Here is a 23,837-nt window from a genome sequence, read left to right on the forward strand (position 1 = left end):
TGATCCTTCCAGAGACAGCTGTGTCCGCTGTCCTGATGGAACTTAATAAAGGTTTTGTTCCAGGCGGAGAGAGCCCAGTTTGTTCCTTCCACCTTGGCTGACAGGTGTAATTTTTAATTATCTTTATAGAGAGTTGGCTGTCGCACACTCTTGCAGCTTGAGCGATGAACTGTTCTGTGTCTGCAAGTTCAAAGAATCTGCTCAGGATTCTGCAGCAAAAGCTGCCGTTGCTGCTGCAGGACAGAGTGAAGGTTGACTTTTAAGTTTAGGCCACATGTGGTGGTGGCGGTTGCTGAAATTTAAAGGCCCAGTGTGTGATGTTTTGCAGAGTTTATTGGCAGAAATCAAATATACTCGTCATAAGTATATTTGTATCAGTGAAAGCTGAGAAGTTGCACGTCAAAGCCAACGTGTGGTTATTATGGCAATTGCACTTGCGCTGTTGCAAGAAGACGGCGAAAAACGCCTGTAGATAGTTCACTTTTTTTTGGCCTGTTTTTGGACATTGAGACAAAAACTCACACAAATATTTTTTCAAATGTGTTTTATACTGTTCAAATTTCAAATTTAACATGCAAAACCTGGTAAAACCTATACAACTACAGTGCTTTTTCTAAATAAAACCTTTTGCTTCTCTTCATTTTAAATTGTTAATATACTATTTTAGTAGTAAATTGTAAATAACTGCCAGATATTGAAAGTTATTCTGGAAAAAAGGGCCAAAGCACTTACTCACAGGGTATTTTTCATTTTGAGTCTTAAGTGTTAGAGGGTTCATTTGTACTTTAGGTCAGGACCTTGCTACACGGAGGCTGTAGTAGTGTACATTTTACTTTTTGAAGAGGAAGCTCATTTCACAAACGAAGAATAATGAAGTCCTTTTCTGGTTGTGAAGGTCACTGTTGTTCTCAGATGAGCTTGGGAAAGGGAGGGGTGAGCGGAGGAATCATTATGTTTGTTAAAATCTGCAGTCTCACCATGAGACGTCACTTAGAAATGCAGATGCAGACTTGGACCCAGAGCCTCAGATGAGACTCTGCCTAATGAAGCACCATACTTGTGGTCCCCATGAGGATTAGTGGCCCTAAAACCCCAGATTAATGAACAGTCTTCTGACTGTTTTGAACTGTTTTGAAGCCTGTGCTGATACCGTCTTCAGTGACACTGGTGTCCACTCATATGTGCCATCTATTTTCCTCTAAATGGGAACATAATTTACATCATGTTAAATATTAAAGCTGAAACTAGCGATTGAGACATTAACTCCTCAGGAAAATGACGTCGTAAATCAAGTGAGAATTATAGACAAATTTTCCCATAGACTTCCAAAATACATAGCGTCAGTGAAGTCGCCCTCTGGTGGCTATTCAATATATTCTTAGTTTCTGGTTAGCTTCAACCATCAAAGCAACAGACTGTGCATTTCTGATATACAGTTAGGCTTATACAGCCAGGATCCTCAACAGTGACTTCCTTTTTGACATGTGCTTGCTGTGCATTCTTGGTGTATTTTGCACTCATCTAAAAATCATCAAAAAATAACCCATCCAGCATCTTGTCTCTTTATTACCCCCTTCTGTCTCGTCTCGTCTCGTCTCTCCAGCTCCCATAACCAATCTGTGCCTGTGACTAAAGCGTCATCTCCCAGGCTGCATTATACTCACTGCATGCGTGAGTGTGTGTGTGTGTGTGTGTGTGTGTGTGTGGAGGCACTCGCAGCCTTTGCAACTCTCGGATTTAAAGCGCACTCGCACTCGTCTGCTGCGCAGCGCCGGGCGACGCCGCTGTGCAGAAATCAGCAATAACTACACGAGGAGGTCCGTGCAGGAACGGCGGGCATGACATGTGCAGCCTTTATTTTTCCGCGTCTGTGAGCAGCTGCAGACACTTTGTTGTGGCTCCAGAGCGACTGGCCAGCTGAAATGAGAGAGACGCACACACAGGAGAGGGAGGAGATCACCGAGATAAGATAGAAGAGAAATAATAATAATAAAACATTTTTTTTTTAAAAAAAAGGACGCGTGTGCAAATGAAAGCTCTCCTGTAGCCTGGACTTTGAACTATATCCTCCACGGATGGTGGGGGGACTGGTTGTAGAGATGGAGATGTGGAGAGTTGTTTCTCCTCCTCAAACACACGCGCTGCTGATTCCGCTCACGACGGTGGTGATGATGATGTTTGTGTAGGAGTGTTTTTATTTATTTATTTTTGGTCAGCCAGTCCCTATACTGTGTTGAAACAACTCCAGTTCCAAGAGGTGGATGGAACTGTGTGTGTATGTGTGGTGGATACTCCAATCCTCACCAAAGCTGCTGTCATTGTCGGAGCTCGTGTGATCGCGTGTGGAGTGGGTTGGTGTTTGTTTTTTTGTCTCTCCCTCTGCAAATATGGAATGGCACGGGAAATGTTTGGAGGAAGAAGTCTAGAAACGAAGATCAATGAGGAAAATCTGATAAAGGACGCGTTTTCTGTTTGTTTTGCTGTGAATTAACGACCGAATCAGTTTATTCTGATCCGATTGCATCAAATTACTCCTCATTCTACTTTTTTTTAGTGGACTTTTTTAATCACACACCCTATTATTAAGAGGCTGACATCCATCCATCCATCCATCCATCCATCCACAAAACCAACAGAGGTCCGAACCTGAGCTCCCAAGAGCCCAACACTTCCTCAGATGTGACATGGTGAATTCCTCTTATCTCTGAAGGTAAGACGAAAAAGTTTTTTCTCTATTCACCCATTCATACGTTTTCATTTGTACATTGTCTTTAAATGCATCAGCTGGCCAAGTCTGCGAAGTTTGCTGCATGTTATAAATTGTTAAAGATACATTCAGTAGGTTGATCATGGGATTTGTTCGCCTTTCAGCACCATGGACAGAGACACACTTGTATAATGGAAGAAAATTGCTTTTCTCCTCTCCTATTTCACCGAGAACATGTATAATTGATTGCAGCCCATATACCCAACATTAAGGACCACATACAGGAGATTGTGTTTTTATAGAAGCCTTTGTCTAAAAACATGGTCAGCCTGCAGCAGTGGGTGGGTTTGTGGAATCATCACATACAGATACAGACAGACAGAAGAAAGAGAGATAGATGAGGGGAGAGAAGAAATGGTTTGATGCTTTTGAACAGACTTGCTGGTTGGCCCGGCTCGCCACATGCTGACAAAACAGCATGGCCCATGAGCCACAGCTACTGTCACCAACTGTTAGCTATGGTCACATCCAAACTGTTGGCTCTCAGATAGTTTTAGGTTTGGTGGAAATAAAACGTAGCACTGACTGTGAATACAATGATTGAATTTAGACAATTTAAGGACAAAGAGAAGCAGGGTGACATCCACTTTCTACTGAGTGTCAAAAAATAAGTATAGCCAGGACTATTTACAGTATGTGCAGCTACTAGGTTAACAGATTTAATGTGACACAATGTTTTCTGTCTCTAAAACAGCACAGGGAAACTTGGAGAAAATAGAAATACTAATGGATTGTATGTGCTTTAAAAGTGGTCAGGAATACGTTTGTTGTTCTCCTTTTCTAGAACAAATGTGTGCCAAAACATGACATTTGTATTTCCCATTCTGTCCACACTGGACTCTAACTTGTGTTATGTAAAGTAAGACAGGAAACCTTCTTAATAGAGCATCACAACTCCACAATTATGCCATTTGAGAGCCCAAATTTCAGCCTCCACTTAAACTCTTATGTATACGACACCAAAGGAGGAACAGTATGAATCAATAAATGCTGTACTTGTGTGTCTCTAGAAGGGATCTGGTGTTATTGATCCTACTGTGTTTTATATCCCAGATTGCTTGCCTCTCTTCTCATGCATAAATTAAAACAAAAAGATTGTATGATCATGAAAACACTAAGGATGGGTGTGTTACAGTGAGTTCAGCTTTTACATAGTCAGTGCTTTATTCATGGATGTAAATATCACAGCTAAAGGTATTGTGATGATTGTGATGTGCGTATATGGATGACAAGTCCTAATACTAACACTTAAACCAAGTCTTTAGCCTCAAAAAGCCCATTGAGGGGTGACGTCCGAGCACAATGTCTCCCCCCCCAACATGCTGTGTTTTTATAGTGCCTTCAATAAGGGAAGACAAGGAGGGGCTTGTGTTCCCATGGCGACTTCCTGTGTGACACTTGCCGGAACCTTGCTCCCCTGAGAGATCAGTCATACTCCTGTGCACACATCTGTGCACACACACACACACACACTCGAGACCTCCTCAAAGCGTGGGGGTCTTGAATGTGTGTCTGTTCGCTGCTGCTGCTGCTGCTGCTGCTGCTGCTGCTTCTCCAGCCTCGTTGTCATTACAGTAGGAGAGAGAGAGAGAGAGAGAGAGAGAGAGTTGAAGGACAAGCAGATGAGTGGGATGTGAAAGCAAATTTCAAAAACACATGGTTCATGGAAAAAAAAGATGAAGAAAGGTGTGGAGAGAGACTGGGGCGGGGAGTTTAAACAGTGTTAGGTAGCATATCCACCTCTCTTTTTTCAGGGCGTTTAAAGTGTTATCACATATCAGCTTAATTACCTTTTGAAATACATGTTTGGGATGGCGGATCATGATAAATCCACTGTGGCTGAGGTAAAGAGGGGAAAGGAGATGGATGGATTGAAACTTGGGGGGGAAGGGAATATGGCTGCTCTGTGATCATGTTAAACAGTCACCACCCGTTTCCTCCCTTCCTCCACCCGCCGCCGCACCCTCCCCCCCTCTTCGGCTCTATGAATGCTCTCCTCATCGCTACACCCTGACATGCTCACACATCATGCTCACGCACAGAGGGGTTCCTGCGCAGACACAGATAGGGCCGGCGTGCGCATGCACACACACAAACACAAAGTCGTTGGTCATCTGGCCTCATCCCAGGGAGTGATTGTAAAAAAAAAAACTGAAGCTCATTCCAGGGAGTACAAGGGAGGTGAGGGAGGCAGGGATGGAGAGAGATGAGGAGAAACTGCTTTTCCTCAATGAATTTCATCCGCCTATGATATAAATAGTGCCAATAATTGTTTTAGTTATATGGGAAACAGAGGCCTTTATTTTCAGGGTTTCAGTAGTTTAAGCCATAAATCCTACAGATTTTCTTAAAACCAAAAACAAACAACTAGACCCACTTCACAATGACACGCAATTAATATAAACCAAAAAACTTAAAGAAAAGTTATCAACATTAAAGTCTGAAGTAAGTTCATTGGACGAATCACCAATGATCCATCGTTGCGATTTATCTGCCATGTTTTACAAATGAGATTTGAGTTGCAACAATATGATATATAATAACAAGCTGGAGCGTTACCACCGGAGTTACCACCAACATGTTCAGTTCTATACCATAATGCAAGGATGAACCTTGAAGATATGAACAGTTTCAAATGTGTTTGTATTGGTTGGCTTATCTGGCCTCCTGGTTTAGTCCGTTTATTTTGTCTGAATTCAAGGTCAGAGCCGGAGAGGAACTGCAGTTGTTCTGCTGCAGATTTCCCCTGAATGCAATGTCGCATAGGTCAAGTTAAATAAACGTTCAGACCTGTTTATCCAAGTTAATCCATCCATTACAATCACCCATGGACGTGGAGAACTGTACACTCACGTAGGTTAAGTCCATGTTGGATAGTGTTGGCATCTCTTTATGACACGTGACATGTGTAATTTGACTGAGAGAATCTTGTTTTTGCTGGTTTCTCAACGTTAAAGTGTATTGATAACAATAACTTCCTCTGTGTGTGTGTGATGTATAAAGTAAGCATTTCCTTTAGCCCATTTGCACAGCTAACCTGTCTGTGTGGCCTGCAGCAAGCCGCATATATTAATAAAGGCAGACATCCCATGCTTTTACATCCGTACTTGTAAAATGCAAAGTCATGTTTAAAGCATATACGCTTAGTCTAGGATCACCAACTCTCGCTGCATATGTTGTTAAATCAGAGACTGAAAAAGTGCAAATGTCAGCATGTTCCTTTTGGGAAATTAGAAGCTCAGCAAGGTCATGACTCAGTTTGCCAGTAGAGTTGATCACAGCACATGGGAGGAGAGATTTGCGTTCATAAATCCAACTCTTTTTGCGGCGTATCTCATTATGCATCTCTGCGTTTTCTGCCTGACTGCACCGCGCTTGAGTTTGATCAGCTCAGAGATTAGCACAGAAGTGTGCTCAGGTACAATCAGACCAGAACTTAAGTCATAAACATAAACCACCCACTCAAAAATAGAAAAAGGCCATGGAAAAAACATTGGTCCATAATAGCCTTGTCGCCATAGTAACCCCAAGACCCCCTTTCATACTTTAACTCACGCTGCCTCTTCAGCACTGACCATTAGCGCTAACAACTGAGCAGCCACCGTTCCTGAGCTTTTATCACATTCCCATTAATTATCTATACATTTCATGAAGTGCAGGTTTACCTCCGGTCTGTCCTCTCATTGTTAACCTGCGCTGCCTTTTTCTTCCTCTTTATTTCTGCACATTCCTATCTTCTTCTAGTCCTCTTACTGCTAATTCCTTCAGCCATCCACTTGTACAACCTGCATGTTTTCTCCAGTTTAATTATGCAGTGAAGTTTTTAAGTCTCTGTCTTTAATAACCCTTAGAACACAGAGCATTTCGGCTGCCATATACAGAGGCTATAAGAATGTGCAATAATAATTACATCCTTTTCTCAGCACAACCTAGGCAATCTGATGAAAAGAAAGTATATAAACCAACTACATAAACACACCCGAGCAAAAAGTACTCAGGGTGTTTAAAATCGGATTGAATTTGTGAAATTCAGAAATACGTCACAGCTCGAAGTTCGCTTGGCTCGTTTTTTATGAACAAAAAGAAAAGAAAAATTGTCCAATTCTGCACAATTATTGCTACTTTATATCACTATTAAACATGCAATGTAAAATGAATCATAACTTAGACTCAACAACACTTAAGAAGACGGAAAAAAAAAGTGAAAAGCAAAATGCTGTTGCTTTTCCAGTCCCTCTCTATTGGCCGATGATCACCATAGTTTTGTTCTTTCTTTCTGTTGTTGCTGCTCTGATGGATGGACGTAGATTAGATTGTGATGATTCAGCTGCTGACTTGCTGACCAATTATTTCAATCAGTGGAATTTAATAGGAAGCCTACAGGAGGTCAAGATTAAACGCTTAAAGCGCTTGCCAAGACTGACATCGGTGTACTGGCAAAGTGGCATATATTTTTTTTCCTCAAGCACATTTTTTCTTGCTTGTCTGTTCCAGTTATTTTTCTATGTTTTTTTTGTTACCTGTCACTCACGATTCCCCACAGTTGGAATACAGGAAAAGCAGAGGATGTACTATTGGCAATGTAGTGTTCTACTGCAATTTCAGTGTCATTTGGCTGCGTTGTGTGCCCTCTGACACACGCCTGCTCGGAGCAGATTATTTAAACACTTTGCATGGGCTGAGGTCCATGTCCTCTGTGTGCTCACGGGATGGAAACAGAAATGTCACAGAGAGAGAATTTGCCCCAAAAAAGAAAGGAAGGAATAGGAAGAAAAATGAATTAATGTGCATAATTTAATGATGTTTCAATGTTAGAATTATATTTTCTGCATAGTATATTTTCAGAACAAGGGTCTTTCTGCTTGAAGTTTGCATGTTCTCATGTTCCCCAACCTCAGGTGGAAGATAAAGTGCTAGAAGATGAATGAATTAAAACATTTTTTTGCAGTCAATGAAATCTGATGATTTCCTCAGTCGTGCAGATGTGTAACTTCCGAGATCTCGGTCCATTTCTGCGTCAGAAGTTGGTGCTTTAAAACATCCTGTGCTCTTTAAGACAGTGAACGTCCACTTAACAGAGAGAGTTATTGTGGCGGAGGAGAGCAGGGAGGGAGACAAAGAGCCATGTAAATGGATAAAGTGTCTGAATGGACATTAGTAAAAAGAAATAAAAAAACAAGTCCACAGGGACAAGAGAAAGAAAGAGAGCTGGACAGCACGGAGCACTTGAGAACAAAAGCAAGTGAATGGCATTACTGTTAGTGTGCCAGCAATATGGATTTGGACATGAAAACAAATTGCAAGTAGCTCCTTGTACATAAAAAATAAATGCATACACTCATAACTTTCTAGTTAAATGCTATTACACAACAAAACTGCTGCTGCCAGAGCAGACCTCTCCTCTCCTCTCCTCTCCTCTCCTCTCCTCTCCTCTCCTCGCCTGCACAGACCATATGCTTTGTCAGATGCGTGCAACAAGAGCAGCAGCTGGGGTTAAGTAGCAGTGAGCGCTGCCATAACCAGGTTAGGATGCTTTAATATGACATGACCTTCACTGCACCACCTCTTGTTTCACTACATTTACGCTGGACTCTGGAGAGGCATGCGTGCATGTGCCTCTTAGTGTGTGTGTGTGTGCGTGCATTCACTGTATGGTGCATTTCAATGCATACATTTAGATGAAATATCAGCCTGTGTGACTGGTCAGGTTACATGTCCTTGACTCAACAGAGGCTCAGGACGCTGCACAATCAAACAGGCTGCAAAAACAAGCAGCCTCTCTTTTATCTATCTCACCACTCAAAGACTCCGGTCACAAAAAACTCTGATGTTAAAAAGAAAGAAGAAAAAGAGCAACATTTGGAGAAAAAATGAAAAGAGCAACAGATGAAATTGAAAAATGGGCTTGTCCTGTTCCAATGTCCATCAAGACTTTGCGAAATAAATGTTCCAAAATTGAGTTCAACTGCCACTTCAAATTGCAGTTATGTCAAAGGAAATGTATTTTTACCCTTCAATGCTGTTGTTGTTTTTTTTTGTTTGATACGTTGACACATGTGACAACTGGAAACAACAGGAGGTTTGATTGTACACTGGCAAACAAGATCAAATATGAAAACCATAATTACCTGTGATCTTTGACATGGTTTCCTGTTTTTTGTTGGGGTTTTTTCAATAATTGTATCGTACCATCTGAGGAATATATCGATATCTTACAACTGGAATACCACTGACAGGTTGTGCGTTTCCCTATAGAAAATATTCCAGTGATCTCACCTTCATCAACAGATCCAGATATGATCACACTGTAACAGTCTAACATATGGGAGAGTGTTGCCACACATTCATCCATCCAAGTTGCAAAATGACATTTTGATATACAAGATGTTTCATGACACTTTGCTTTTTTGTAAGACAGCCTGTCCAACCCACATCTCAATTAGTTGGGAATACTGAGTCATTGTCAATATTAAAAAGTGTTCCTATCTGTATATTTCATCATTTCATAGATAGATGTATCCTCCTAACTTTTAATTCATAATATGCAGTTGCTTGGGAAGAGAGAGGGGAACGTGTAAAAATGTGATCTAATGGTGTCTTATCTAATCCAGGAAGGAGATCACATTTATTTGAGGGCCAGCATATTAAGACCGTGTAGCCAGAAGGAAGGTTCACACATGTGTGTACACGTCACCATGTTCTGTAATAATCTATTAAACTGTCAAAGTGGCAGACTCGGCACAGTATTATCGGCGCGTGTGCACGGCTAACGTTTTTCCACATCAGGAGGTCCCTGTGGACCGTTGTGTGTCACAACAGACCGTCTCCTCTGTCACTGTGATTTCTCAGCTGCAGACGTGACTGACACTGAACTTACAAACCGAAAGGGAACCAAGTCCAGGCAGTGTCTAGTGTAGAATAGAATAGAATAGAACAGAATGGTCTGTTCAGGTCAGGGGATCAGTGTCAGGCTCCACTGTGTCCCTGGGAAAAGACACCAAAATAGCCTTATATATCCAGTCACTGTGGGAGCATAGTCCCAAGCCTGGATAAATGAAGAGGGTTACACCCGGAGGACCATCCGGTGTAAAAATCTGTGCTAAATCAACAGTGACGAAAAAGAAGATCCACTGTATTGACCCCAAAAAATTGGAAGCAGCAGCAAGAAAAGGGAAAAAAATAGTTTGTTTTCTGTGGGTCCCTGAGACTGCAGACGCTGTTGAATTGCTTCTTGTATTTACACACTAAGCAGAAGCTGTAACTACTGCTTATTTTATTACAATGCAGTTGCTGGAGGTGTGTGAGTGAGAGGGGAAACAGACACATAGGGATAAATTGTTTTCCCCCCGCAGCCTCAAATACCGTAATACCTCTGTTCGCGTACAAATTACAACCGCGTATCTACACGCACTCACGTCGGCCGTGACTTGTGGCCTAGATTAAACGAGTGTGTGTGCATGTATATATATACGTATATATACATATACGTATATATATATATGTATATATATACATATATATATATATATATGTAGGCCACACAAATACAGAGCTCTGTAGATTTGCATGTTTTTGTCAGAATGTCGTGGCTGCAGTGGTTGCTTGTTAGTATAAGCTGACATTGAGCTGTCATTCTGCCGCTGTAGCAAACCACTGGAATTGGCTTCCGCGACTCTGCTGCGTCATCAGTGGCTCATTGAGCTTGTTGAATCAGCATCGGAGGAAGTCGGTGACATCCTGTAGAAAGACCTAGAAGACCTAAGACTACAGCTGTGGAATGAATGAACGTGTCATAAACTTATGGCTAATTTACGTGTCTGCAATCAAGCTGTGTGATATTCTTCAAACTCATAGGCCCTGAATACTTTTTTTATTCAGGGCCTATTGTAAATATTCTGTCAACTCACCGCCCTCATAAATCCACATATTTCCTTCACGATCCTTGACGTGTCATGAAGACACCTGTTCACCTCGGATCAGTCATTATCAGGGCTACGAACTGTCCGCGAGTCCTTCAGCTGGTTAGTTGAGAGGATTGTGATATTTCCTGAGCCAACTTCAGCGGCTGCTGGAGTCAAGATTATAGGGTGTCACACGCACACTGCTGGTATTATTTGCACAGCGGGGAGTACAGCATGGCATGGCAGAAGGGGAGGAGCAGGAAGTGCCGTGGCACGCTGACAGAATGTGACATACACAATTGTTCCGGGGTGATTTGAAAGCAGACAATAACACGGAACACTTTGAATCCATTGAAATCAGTGTTTCTATTCTATTCTGATGGGTTCTATTCGCCTTTAATGATGTTATCCGGTTTATCCTTCTCTGCTATAACGTAGGGGCGGAACCCACCATAAATAGTCTGAAACGTGCTAGTTAGCCAATGTGTTGTCTTTTGTTTTTTCATTGTATTGTGTGTATTTTTCACTTATGAATCACGACCACCCTGAAGGTCACTCAGAAGGTTTTGCCCCTTCATTTTCTTAATCAAATTTAAAGTTCTTGTTCATTTTCCCCGCATGACAACCATGTTTCAGCTGGTCCTCGTATACACCAGCATGCAATTTGAACTGGGAGAACAACGAGGCAAGGTCATTCAGATGGATGAGAGACATTTAGTGAGCGGTATAATTAAATGGGGACCCCAAGGTCACCATTAAGTTTTTTAAATGTCCTCGCGGCGCTAAGTCCACACTGGCCAAGAGCCATTTGTATGATGTATCGTTCACAGAGGGGCTCTAATTACAGAAACGTTGGCCACGTTGCTAGGACACATGAGAAGGATAAAAACCTATTCCTGGCTCAGCTACCAAAAGAAACCAGTCCCTGTCTTTTCTCCACACACACCCCAAATTATGTCTGCATCTCGCTCTCTCGCCCTTGGTTACCTCTGGGATTTCCCTTATACCCGATTCAAGGTCATTGTCGGAGATGAGCGAGTGCTGGCCATTGCCTTTCATTCCAGGATTGAGGTTAGAAACCTTTGCCTCAGGCTCGGCGTGCGATGCCATTATTCTCGTATGTGGTTGCCGGGACACAAAGAAGCAGCAGTAAAGTACAAAAAAATAGTGAGCGCAGTTAAATTTTATGCTCAAGCAATCTGAGCCAAGAGCCTGAGAGGGAGAAACAAGTGACGCCACTGTCGGGATCAGCACATTCACACGGGATTAATATTGTGTCAAGGATTATGGAGGAATTTGTAAGCTTATCTAAAATTGTGTTTACTTCAGCCCATTGTGGAAAAAAAAAAGGTGTCTTTAGCATTCACCTCTTGGAGGAGCGCTGTTGTTCACGTTAAGTGTGATATAAGTAGTTGTGTAAGTGATGATAGGAAAGAGCAGGAGACAGATGTTGACACCCACCCGTCTGCACAGCGAGATGGTCACAGCGTGCAAGCGGGTGTGAATGTCAGATTGTCAGTTTAAGGACGTTAAATGCTTTAACGTCTTTATGACAAAACACAACAGCATGGTGTAGTGATCTCCTGGGGTCCATGTCTTCCCGGCAAGGATGCCAGATAATCACTGAGAAGAAGTGATCCACTGTTAAATGATCAATTTATTTATTTAGCATTTCATGTCCAATTTGTGTCAAGACTGCAAACAGATATAGAGCAGTATGTGAATTAATGACTATGATTAGGAGAAGAAATATTGTGAGTGAGATGTGGATCATTCCAATTTCCACAGCATGATGTTAATGTGTATATACAGTATATCCTAATCAGATTACAACCGTGCTGCAGGAGTTTTTGCAGCAGTACAGTAGTAGATAGTAGTATCTCTATCTATCTATCTATCTATCTATCTATCTATCTATCTATCTATCTATCTATCTAAATAAATGAATTCCACTATCCTCAGACAAATTGGTCTGCACTGCAGGTGGGAGTTATAGAAAATATTGTTGTTATTTTTTTGGGCAAAATGTTACTTGAATACTCGCTGATTAACAGGTTATTATTGTGCTGTAATTGAACAGACATATTCTCAACCCTGGATGAAGCATTTCTCCGCGAGGCTTTCTTTATACGATTGGAGCTTTGTTTCTGTGAGCATTAAAGCAAATTCCCGCTCTTGAGGGCGTCATTCATACTGTGGCTTTGTCTATGCCTCCAAATGTGTCTGTGTGTCGCTGTGTGTCTGTGTGTGTGTGTGGTGAAAGCACTCTCTGACGGCTACATCTGTAATCGAGTTCATCCCATTGTTCTTAGGGCATGTTATTGTCTCCCTGTGTGCGACTCGGAATCCGCCACCTACTGTGCGCTTCACCCCCACTGAACTGAAAGCCTGTCAACAGCCATTATTCCTAGCAAGACCTCCACTGTGATCCCTGCCATGTTTCATCAAAGCGTGGCAGTTTATTCCAAAGCCCACTGTCTGAGCATGTTAGCTAGTGCTAAAATTATTGCTCTTGAGTGTTTGTGTGTTTGTGTGTGTGTGTGTGTGTGTGTGTGTGTGTGTGTGTGTGTGTGTGTGTGCCCCTGATGCTGTTCTTCTCTTGCTCCAAAAAACCACTTGTCATTCCTGTGGATGAATACCAGCAAAACTTGCTGAGCGGACAACTTTGCCTCCTTCCAGTGCATGTCCCGTTGGAGTTACGTGTTTGTATGTCTCTCTGTGTGTGTATGTGTGTGTGTGTGTGTGTGTGTGTGTGTGTGGTTAAATAATTAATACTGTTCGACGCCTTCCCGCAACACATCCCTCAAACAGTGATCTGATTAAGGAAGCCCCAGGAGAGAGACTACGATTGTACGCTGTGTATACATGTCTCTATGTGTGTGTGTGTGTGTATGTGTGTGTGTGTGTGTGTGTGCGTGTGTGTGTGTGTGCATACATATATAATGACTTCCATAGGGTTTGTTTGCAAGTCAAGGTTTTGAGGAATGTGTGTTTGTTTTTGTACTCTAGACACACAAAGCCATCATTATTCATATTATTCTGCCACCAGGCTCTTCCCTGCATAGTGTGTGTGTGTGTGTGTGTGTGTATGTGTGTGTGTGTGTGTGTGTGTGTGTGTGTGTGTGTGCATCAATTAGAGAGACAAAGGGACAAGATCAGAGGTTAGGTAGTAGTTTTCATTTTAGTTACATTATTAGCTATAACATGGAAAAACACAGGTCATGAATTTCACTCTCATAATATACAGCATATTATTTTGTGTAACAACACGTGTCAGCAAACACAGTAGACTAGATCCCAAATATCCCAAATATCTTGTGTGTTTTTAACCTTGAAATTGTTTATTTGAGGTCACGGAACAAGCTGTAAACACAGGTCCTGCTTAGCAAACAGTTGCACTGCTGTACAACAGTAAAGTCACAGGCAGCAAAACAATGATCTGCACTGCATTAATCCTTGATGAGGGAGATGCTTCCCTGTCAGTCTGTGCATTCTAATGATTTTGACTCTTAGTTGTCTGGGCTATTGTTAATAAGAAACGCATCATTACCGTTAGTCAGATTAATGATTTGTGTAAATACTGCGGTTGTGACTTGACTCCCAATTTAACTTTGTAAGTCAAGTTATAGTTCAATGTTTACAGCGTTATATGGATTTAAAACCAGGTAGTTATTAAGTACTCTAATGCGAGGATGTAACCTTAAAGACTATTAATCCTTCAGCTTTAGCATTCAGTTAAGGCTTGATAGTGAATAACCCAAAACACATACTCATTTATATATCCATAGTTATTGCATTTTCCTTCTTGTTCTAACTCAAAGCCTTTCAGGCCAAACTGCTCTGTCCTTCTTGTTCTTGTATATTGATTTGGTTGGTGCACTGTGTGGCTTTCTGATTGGATTAGAGTCCAGCTGCATTACAGCTTTAGGGTAGAGAAGTTGTCTTTGTGTCTGTGTGGACTGAGCTACTGTACAAACTGCCTGATCCATTCTAACTGTATAGCGCGTCTCCAGAGAGACATATTGGGATGAAAGCTAATACGGCTTAGACAAGTTACCCACACAGGAATGCTGCATGATTTAAAGGTTGTTGTGTTTTTTTTCGCAGGGTGAGAAGGTCAGAGCTGTCAGTCATTTGGTAAATAGTTTGCAGTGCATGCGAGTGATAGCTGCTGCTTAAAGAGATTTGTTTGCATAAAGTCCTGCTGGAAGTGAAAACTGGTGCCAAGTCACTGTAAAGCGTGACGCGAACAGGCAGGAAACAGCATGACTGTTCATCTCTATTTAGTTCCTGTGAGATGACTTTTTTTTTCTGTGTTTCTATTTTCGGGCGTGTCCATGTCACAGCTGAGTTAGACCCATGCTGCTGTGCGCTCGTTGCTGTTAATGGCTTGTGCCATTGAAACATGGCTTAGTCACAAGCCCGCTGGCCTATTTTTGGTTTCAGGCAATTATCCACAATACTGTGTCGGCTGTGTGGTCCTGTGACACTTCCAGATTGTGGGTGCCATGGAAGGAAAAGGTCTGTTGCCACATGTGTCAAATATCCTCAGGCTTCCCAAAATATATACCAATGTTTTTTTTTTTACCTGGGGTGACACCATTTTTCTGTCTTTTAAAAAAAAAGAAAAAAGAATGACTCCATGGTGACAGGTGCGCAAAGACGCACTATTTAGTACCCTTTTATAATAATGACATATGCCAGGTAACAAGCAAAGAAGACCCCAGAATACAAATAATACTGGTTTATAGATTAAGGGCAAAACATGATTTCCCATTAAAATATTGTAATAAAATTAAAAAATGTGGTTCAATTAAACCACTGGAGTTACAAATATGGCTATGATACAGCTCAGAATTACTGTGATATGCTTTCCTAATATGTGTTTATACTATATTAGAGGTCACATCAAATGAGAGGCGTGAAATGCAGTTATGTCATTGAACAACCCTGTTGCAGCAGTGGTACTGTACAGTACTGTAAATGTAATGCATCTGAGCTCATATGTGCACAATATGCATTTTAATAGCAACACCGACCGTTAAAATAAACTGAAAATCCGCTTTGTGCGTCTGTGCTGCTGCGTTCTCTTTCCACGTCCTGCAAAGGTACAGCACTTCACGATGTGACGGTGTGTGATTCTTCATTACGTTTACGTGTGATCACGTGTGCGTAACAGCCATCACCGTGACGGACACCTGAGGCCCTTCTGTATTCATGAACAGGAAAGAGTTCAGTGAATTGTCGACGCACTCTCCCTGCCTCTTAGGACATTAAGGACCCGCTTTTGACGATCTGAATGTCATTACACTGTTTTGTGATGAATGCGCATTACTTGTGAGAGTAAAATTGAAATTTAAAGCCTCCCGGCTCTCAGCATCTTACAGTATTTCAGCTGCTGTAGAGACAAAAAAAAACAAGAGGAAATTAAAGGCGAGGGTTGAAATGGAGAATGAGGTCAGCAGAGTCGCAAGTCAATCATACGGATGCAAAGGGTTTTTATGATGTACTACTGCGTTCACAACCCTGTTTTTTGGGGGGGTGGTGTTTATGTGACAGCTGCCAAAGATCCCCCTGTGTTAAGACAAATACCACCCACCTGAATAAATATTATGATTGATAAGAAGATCATGGCTCAGCCTGCTTCACACCACCTATATAAATGTTAATGGAACATAACATTTTTTACAAGTGATTAAAAAAATGACATGGAGAACGCGCTACACAACAGAATGATACACGATATTATTCCAATATCAGAAAATATTGCAATATGATGTCAATTGAAACACCCGCACAAGAAAAAGCATTGATATTATACATATACAGTAATTACATTTTCAATATAATAACTGTAATAATGTAATAAATAGACTTTAAGGTGTTGTATATATTGATATTGGTCGATATTATTCTATCTGTTATACTTCCTGGTCACATGGTGTTTTGATTGACAGCAGGTCAAAGCAACGTTTGCATAACCACAATGTCCCTATATATATGTATATATATATATATATATATATATATATATATATATATATATATATATATATATATATACGTATATATATATACGTATATATATACATATTAGAGCTCTGTTTCAGAGAATGCAGCAGGAAGCGTTTAAAAAGATGAAATATTGCAATAATGAGCCGTACCAATTTCACCCACACACCAATCAAATGCAGATCTACACTGTGAATGTGCAGAGTGGACTGAAAATGGGTTTAAAAGCTCAGGGTCACACAATCTCTCTATTTGTCTTTGTTCTGACCTCTGGTTGAGCTGAATTATACAATAAAGGTCACCGTCCTTGCTCGTTTCTGCCTTGCGCTGCTCCTTGTGCACGATTCTTCTCCCTTTTCTGCTCGTTGTTGATTTAGAGCATTAATCCTATCATGGCTGTTTTGTTTTCGCTGCATCATTTGATATTCCCCCTGTGGTCTAGACTTTTAAATGATCCCTGTTTCATTAGGGGATGAATCTGATTAAGGAGGCTTTCAAAACGCTGTTTCACTGTGACTTTGAAAGGCCCTTTCAGGAGTGTCCTCAAGGCCCTTTCAGGAGTGTCCTCAAACATCCACTGATATCAAGGCATCGCTGACATATTGGCTGTGTTCCTGATTGCTGATGCATCGGGGAACAACTGTGGAACCACTACATACTGTATATGGTATACATTGTTCTACTATCTGCAGTTCTATGCTGTGTTCTATAACACATTCGCTTTATCAATGAAACCTGGGGCAGGCACCATATTTTTGGCATTACTGAGAAATAATTTCATAATAACCTTTCAGTGCAGTGTAACTCAAAGTGTTTCCGAGAGCGAATGGCACTTCTAAATCCCCTCTAGACTCTGTTCCTGGCCTTAGGGAAATCTGGGCACGGCAGTGATGGGGGACTTTGACAAATCACATGGCAGTTCAGAGAGAGGCCACCACAATTGGCTGTTCTACTAAGCAGTCGGAAAGGTCGCTATTCAATCATTGATAATGACTGCTTACTCTGCAAGGCAACCTAAAAACAGCAAACAGTCTAAAAAAGAAGGAAAAAAAAGGTGCAGTAAAATGTGTCAACATCAGCAGAGAGTTTCAGAATTAGATTTCAGATTTGCCCCAGGTCATCTGTTGCATTTGTCCATGTTCACCTCATCAGTGTCCTCCTCAAGCCAACCAGGAAATAAGGATTTATTGAATAGCCACTAGGGGGCAACTCTTTTAAAAAGAACTCTGAATAAGAGCCCATTTTCCTTTTTGTTTACAACATCAGTAAACATTTTCCTCAGGAGTTAATGGTCTCAGGCACTCGTTTTGAGTTTTTTAATAACACATAATGCCTATTTTGTAAATAATTTTACCATTTAGAGAGGAAATGATGCATTAACACCTGGTATCATCCAATAAGAGCCTTGACATTACGGAACTTCTGTTTCTGGAAGCTTTAAAAAGGGTGATGTCACAACCTGTTGCCGCCTGAATAGACCGCTGCAATCCCAAAACATGTGAATGAAAACCAATATTCAACCATTGTTCTGCCTGCAGCAGCTACGTATCCATGTCATTGTTGTTACAATCAATTATTATGATGCTGACTACTCTAGTAGATGATTCTGACCTTAGATCAATGAAATATCTTTTCAGAAGAAGTAGACATAAACAAAAAGCCTCAGAGATTAGACGTGTTTTAATCCCGGGGGGGCGTGAAATCAGCCGTATGTTTTGCATGAGCTCAAAAATATCAGAAAACGCACCACGTACCCTGTGTTTCATTTTAAACTTCTGCTCATTCATCTCACATCATCGTCTCCATCCCCCTCGATCACTTTGTCTCCCCACGTCGTTTATCTGATCACCCGCTCTGATTTAGTTTCAATCACTTGCTTTTCCTCTTCAGCTCTCCAGACGTACCTCTTACTTCTCCTCTCACTTCTGCATCTCATCTTCACTTCTGCAAGAACGCTGATTCCCTCTCTCTCTCTCGGTCTCTGTCACACTTCCTATGTGTTACTGTCAGAGATCCTGTCTATATCAAGAGCAGCGTTTGGTGGATGATTCAATTACATGGCTTCCTAACTGCTGGATAATTCAATAAGCACCACTGAGACGACATAGTGTTATAATCTACTTAATAAAGCTTGATGAATCGTGTGCGTTCTCCTCTCTCTCTCTCTCTCTCTCTTTCTCTCTGTCTCTCTGCAGGGTGTTGATGGAGAGCCATTCGAATGACAGCCGGGACAGTGGTCATCACCGGTGGAATTCTAGCGACAGTGATATTACTCCTTATCATCGCAGTACTGTGCTACTGTAGGCTGCAGGTGAGGTCACGGCGGCGTTTAACCTCTCTTACAATCATTTGATTGCAAAGTAGAAGGTGAGATGTGTCCTTCACAGCTCTTTGGTGATTACCAGGTGTTCATCTGTGGAAGTGTTTCAGAGGATGCTGGGATTTTCCCTCTAACCACACATGTGTAGATATTATTATACTTAATTTCATGTGAAACATACATTATTGAAGATATTTCAGCCTGGATTACAGTGATGGGCTGACCACATGCCCATCACTGTAATTTAGGAGAAAACAGTTCTTCAGCTTGTAGAGCAGAAACTGGTTCAAACTTCACACACAAAATAAGTTTTGGCTCTTCTAAAGTCACACCATGCAACAGAACGCCTTAGCATTTGGCCCAACAACAAACCAACTTTACAAATTCCTAAAGTGTTTCTAAACCTAGCTTTGAAGGAAAAAAAAAACATTGTCGCTTATATTCAGATAACCGGTCTCACCGGGTTAAAATGAATAAACGGAATTTTGTTTTGTTTTTTTTATGCTCTACAAACTGCAGTTCAATCAAAACATCACACTAATAACACCACCGGGGAGCATTATTTGCTATTCCAACATGTGGAGCTCTATTCTGCTATTTTTATCCGTCCCTGGAGCTCCAACAATATATTCGGCGTACAGACACACTTTCATATTTTAGTAAATTTCTAAATGGAGCAGTTCAACGTTTTTGAACAAATTCTTTTATTTGCCCTCTGCTTAAGGGTCTGATGAGAATATTGTTGCCGCCCTCATGTCTGTAAAATGGCTTTGTAATGACCCACCTACCAGCACCACTAAAGCACAATTATTTAGTATACAGTAAGCACAATTCACCCATTCACACACTGCACCTCACATTACTGGTACAGCCGCCAGGAGCAGCAGTTGGATATTGAATCCCCAACCTTCCTGTTGACGCACAACTCGCTTCACCACTGTTCCACAGACGTGAAAGTGCCAAAATAGCAATAACATTTTTTATGGATATCATGTGCTGGACATGTCTCAACTCTCACCTGCCTGTTGCCTGGCAACTACTCAGAGTCAAGAAATAGCCTGGCACGTTACCTGCCTTACAACAAGGTGTTGGTAGGTGGTTTTTTTTGTTTTATCACTATCTCCATCATGTGATGAAGGTGCAGTAAGTGTTTGTAAGAGCATCTTAATCTTTTTTTTCATCATGTAGCCTAGATTCTAATTGACCCGAACCCTGATTATTTATGTAGATTTTAATCAGCACAAAATTATGATCCCAACTTCGAGCAACCAATAGTGGCATGTGTTTTCAAGACATGAAAAATACATATTTTCCCTCAGTGGAAAGTAAATTTCCCTCTTACCCTTACAGTTAAAAAAAAGCTCCTTTGATATTTAATTAAAATCAACTTAATTACTGGGTTTAATGTTGGCATTGTGGTGTCTCTCTTGCCATTATCTTAATTCTATTCTATTAGGCATCTTTTTCCCTCATGGATGTGCTGTTTCTGTTTATGCTGGAGGGATGGGATGGGAATCAAAAAGTAATTGGGCTGAAAGTAATTATAATGGTTTAATAATTTGACTGTGATTGTATCCAAAACTAATGTCTGACACATGGGATTCACACGCTCTGAACAGGTTGGCTCCAGAGCAGAGCTTGTGGCTCCTAACACATTGTGGATTCAGCCCCTGGCTTCTCTCGTCTGTGTCCTTAAGTGACTTTGAGCAAACACCAAACTTTAAATGGCTCCTAATGGTCAAGGCAGGTGTATTCATGGTGTGTGAGTGGATCAAAGGGCCAATTGTAAAGCACTTTGTATAAAACTGCAATTTATTTATGGAGCTCAACTGGAGACAACTTTGCAACCGGATTTAAGTGGAAATGACCATACTGCATGTCATCTTCTCTTACTTAAAAGGCTGATTACAGTTCATGGGATTCTTATTAAAAAGTATTTAGTTGAATTTGAAAATGAAGCCCAAGGAGTGGGACAGACAAGACAAGAACTCTTGGAATTCTGTGGGGAAACAAGCCTTCTTCTCACTTCATTTACAACTTAAATGTATGAAGCTCCATGTTGCAGCTGAACATCTCTCACCTCCAAGTGTGTTGGAGAATCTAAATATTTAAATATGGAATTTAAATATGGGCTAATGAAAAAACAATAATTCATACTATAAGGTGAGTATACCGTAGTATAAAGTATAGTTATTTAATCTTCACCTTAATTTTACACACTGAATTTGTTAAGTAAACATTTTCCTGTGGAGTTAGTGGTCATAATCGCTGTTTCAGTGATATTCGTGGGGATATGAAAAGATTGCTCCCTAAACAGTGTGCAAACTAGTTGTGATAGTACGACTTTGTTTATAAATGTAAATAATGATCAAGGCCGCACTGATGTTATTGGTGTTTATGTTTCTCTGTGATCATGCACAAATCTCTTTATGCTGATTTTTTGGCTAGACACCATTTATTCTCTGCCAACACCATGATTTGGCAAATGTTGACATTTAAAGTCAAACTAACATTCTTTCTTTTCTGTTTATTTTATTTACCTTCTGTTTACAACATTTTCACTCCTCCATGTTATCTTCCCTCCCTCTGTCCACCGTCAGTATTATTGCTGTAAGAAGGAAGAGTCAGAGTCGGAGGAGGAGGAGCCAGACTTTGCCGTCACATCCCGCCTCCCGCCGGTCCACTCCAATCACAACATTGTGGCGGCGACGGCCGCCTCCTCCATCCCAAATGGCCCCGCCCTCTTCTCCACCCCTCCACTGGCCCGGAAACTGACCCGCTCACAGACCTTCTGTCCGTCATGTACACACTATGAGCTGCCTTTCTACCTCCAGCCGCCTCAGCCGCAGATCCATCACCAGCCAGATGGGGGGTTGAGGAATGGAGGTGATCGGGTCAGCTACCGCAGTGTCCAGCAGCAGGACCTGGAACTACCTGTGCCTGTGAACATTTCAAACTATCGCAAACCCAACCTTGCACGGTCGGTCACCATGAGGGACATGTTCACACGCAGCTGTAGCATCAGTACTGATGTTTAGCTCGGTGCAGGTTCATTTATAAATGGCATGGAAAAGGCCTAAGTTGGACTGGACTTGAGTCAGACTTTGTACTTTTTTGGCTTCTTGACCAGTTTAGTCCAGTCTAATGTTGCTTAATGTAGTCTAGTCTCATTCTTCTGGTCGCCTCTTGCAGAGTGGAGGACTCAGATGGCTCTCAGGATAGCATTTTCAAAGGTACTATGCTCAGGTCCAGGACCTTACACTTATATAATATGACTTGTTTAGAGGCAATGTTAATTTTCAATAACACAAAATAGTTTTCAACTGTTTTTTTTTTGTTTTTAACAAGAATGGAATTTGATGTTATTTGTGTCGCCCCCTACATCCCCTGGACCCTGCTACACAAGACAAAGACAAAATCCTGCTATGTCAGAATGACATAATCGACAGGGATTTCATCTCTCTCTGCCTTAGCTGCTACATACAAAATATGATTAGGAGACGACCGCTGTTTTTCTCCTATGTGATGGACTGATCTGTATATTCCTCCATCCACAGATTATATGGATTACCACTCACTACGAGTGGGTGGACAGAAGAACACGTCATGTTTTAGCTGCCACAGATATTTTAGATAGATTTAAAGGCCATAATATTTTAAGACCTAAAGGGCTCATTGAAGATGAAGTGTTTTCCACATCCTTTCATAGAAGTCTGAAATTTGGTGAGAGATGAGTTCCTTCGAGCTCCTGCTGACAACACAAAGTGAATATAGAGTGTTTTTACTCGACAGTATTGTAAGACCTTTTAAGGTTCATGCAGGCAGAGCGGATTGTAGGTGCCAAAGGGGGTTGGATTCCTGCATTTGTGCCCAGTTGTGTGTGCTTGCATGCATGTGTGCCTGTAGGTATGCGTGTAGGTATAGAATCCTCATTCCATACAATTAAACACAGCCTGTAAACCCCAAAGTATGTCAAACCCAGTGGTGGGCAGCAATAAACAACTGTACAGGACGAATTGTAAGTTAAAGTTTTCATGCACCACTTTACCCTGAATATTCATGTCAACACAAAGACCCATGAGTCGGTTTGTATCAACACATTTAAGTTTTTTTTTTACAGATTAGTGATGTAACACAAGCTCAAGCTGTAGGGGTCACTGAGAGGTGAAAAGAAATTTGAATGGCCACACTTTTAAATTTACGATTCATCCTCAGTTCATTATAGATCTTCACCGAAGTTTCCGTTTGTGGACTTTTCACTGCACTCCTCGTGTTGTCTCCAATTTTTTGATATCTGGATTCATGGGTTAAGGATGAATTCACCTCTAAAGACACAATACTTAACAGCTCAGAGCATACACTGCAGTCTCTTGCTCGCTCTCTCTCTCTGTCGCTCTCTTTCGCTCTCTCTGAGGACTGAGGAATGTTTTATTTTGCTATGAAGGAGTCATTCTTGGTACACCCCCTACACTTGGCACACCAGCCTGGTTGGAGACCTGATATTGTGACTGGAGTTTTATGGACATGGGACACACATTTTATGAATGAAATTATTTTCTGGCGGCTGTGTGAGGAGTTTGGAGCCGATTGGATTGCCCTTCTTGGACACCATCCCACCCCACTATCCCACATGGATGGTAAATGTTCTCCTCTCTCTCTCTCTCTGTTGATTTGTATCATGCTCATTTATTTCCCCAAAGAGTGAAACAGTAACTGGCTTTGTTTTATGTTTTTTGTGCTTTCCTGCAAATATACTAGGTACACACACACACACACACACACACACACACTAGTTAGTTCCTCAGTGCTATGCTTTCCTTCTTTTTGAAACTGAAAC

At 41.3% G+C, this 23,837-nt stretch overlaps 1 protein-coding gene across 2 annotated transcripts; it reads left to right on the plus strand.

Moving 5' to 3' along the window:
- The first annotated feature begins 1,706 nt into the window (after positions 1–1,706).
- On the plus strand, positions 1,707–22,342 carry fam163ba (family with sequence similarity 163 member B, genome duplicate a). 2 transcript variants are annotated; one of them, XM_044053541.1, is made up of 3 exons: positions 1,707–2,710; positions 18,876–18,991; positions 21,601–22,342. In XM_044053541.1, exons 2-3 carry the CDS (start codon positions 18,899–18,901, stop codon positions 22,036–22,038), a joined length of 531 nt encoding a protein of 176 aa, XP_043909476.1. In that variant the 5' UTR covers positions 1,707–2,710; positions 18,876–18,898; the 3' UTR covers positions 22,039–22,342. The 2 variants fall into 2 exon arrangements, with proteins under 2 accessions (XP_043909476.1, XP_043909478.1); XM_044053543.1 differs by lacking the exon at positions 1,707–2,710 and having other exon boundaries at positions 18,465–18,991.
- Positions 22,343–23,837: the final 1,495 nt, after the last annotated feature.

This window comes from Solea senegalensis, linkage group LG21 (genome assembly GCF_019176455.1).
Source record: "Solea senegalensis isolate Sse05_10M linkage group LG21, IFAPA_SoseM_1, whole genome shotgun sequence".
Lineage (NCBI taxonomy): Eukaryota > Metazoa > Chordata > Actinopteri > Pleuronectiformes > Soleidae > Solea > Solea senegalensis.

What these genes read in the sequence shown, in the direction of transcription:
- fam163ba (XM_044053541.1), top strand. Translation starts at nt 18,899, where the DNA reads ATGACAGCCGGGACAGTGGTCATCACCGGTGGAATTCTAGCGACAGTG. An exon ending in TGTGCTACTGTAGGCTGCAG is followed by an intron (nt 18,992 to 21,600) that starts GTGAGGTCACGG and finishes GTCCACCGTCAG; the next exon opens with TATTATTGCTGTAAGAAGGA.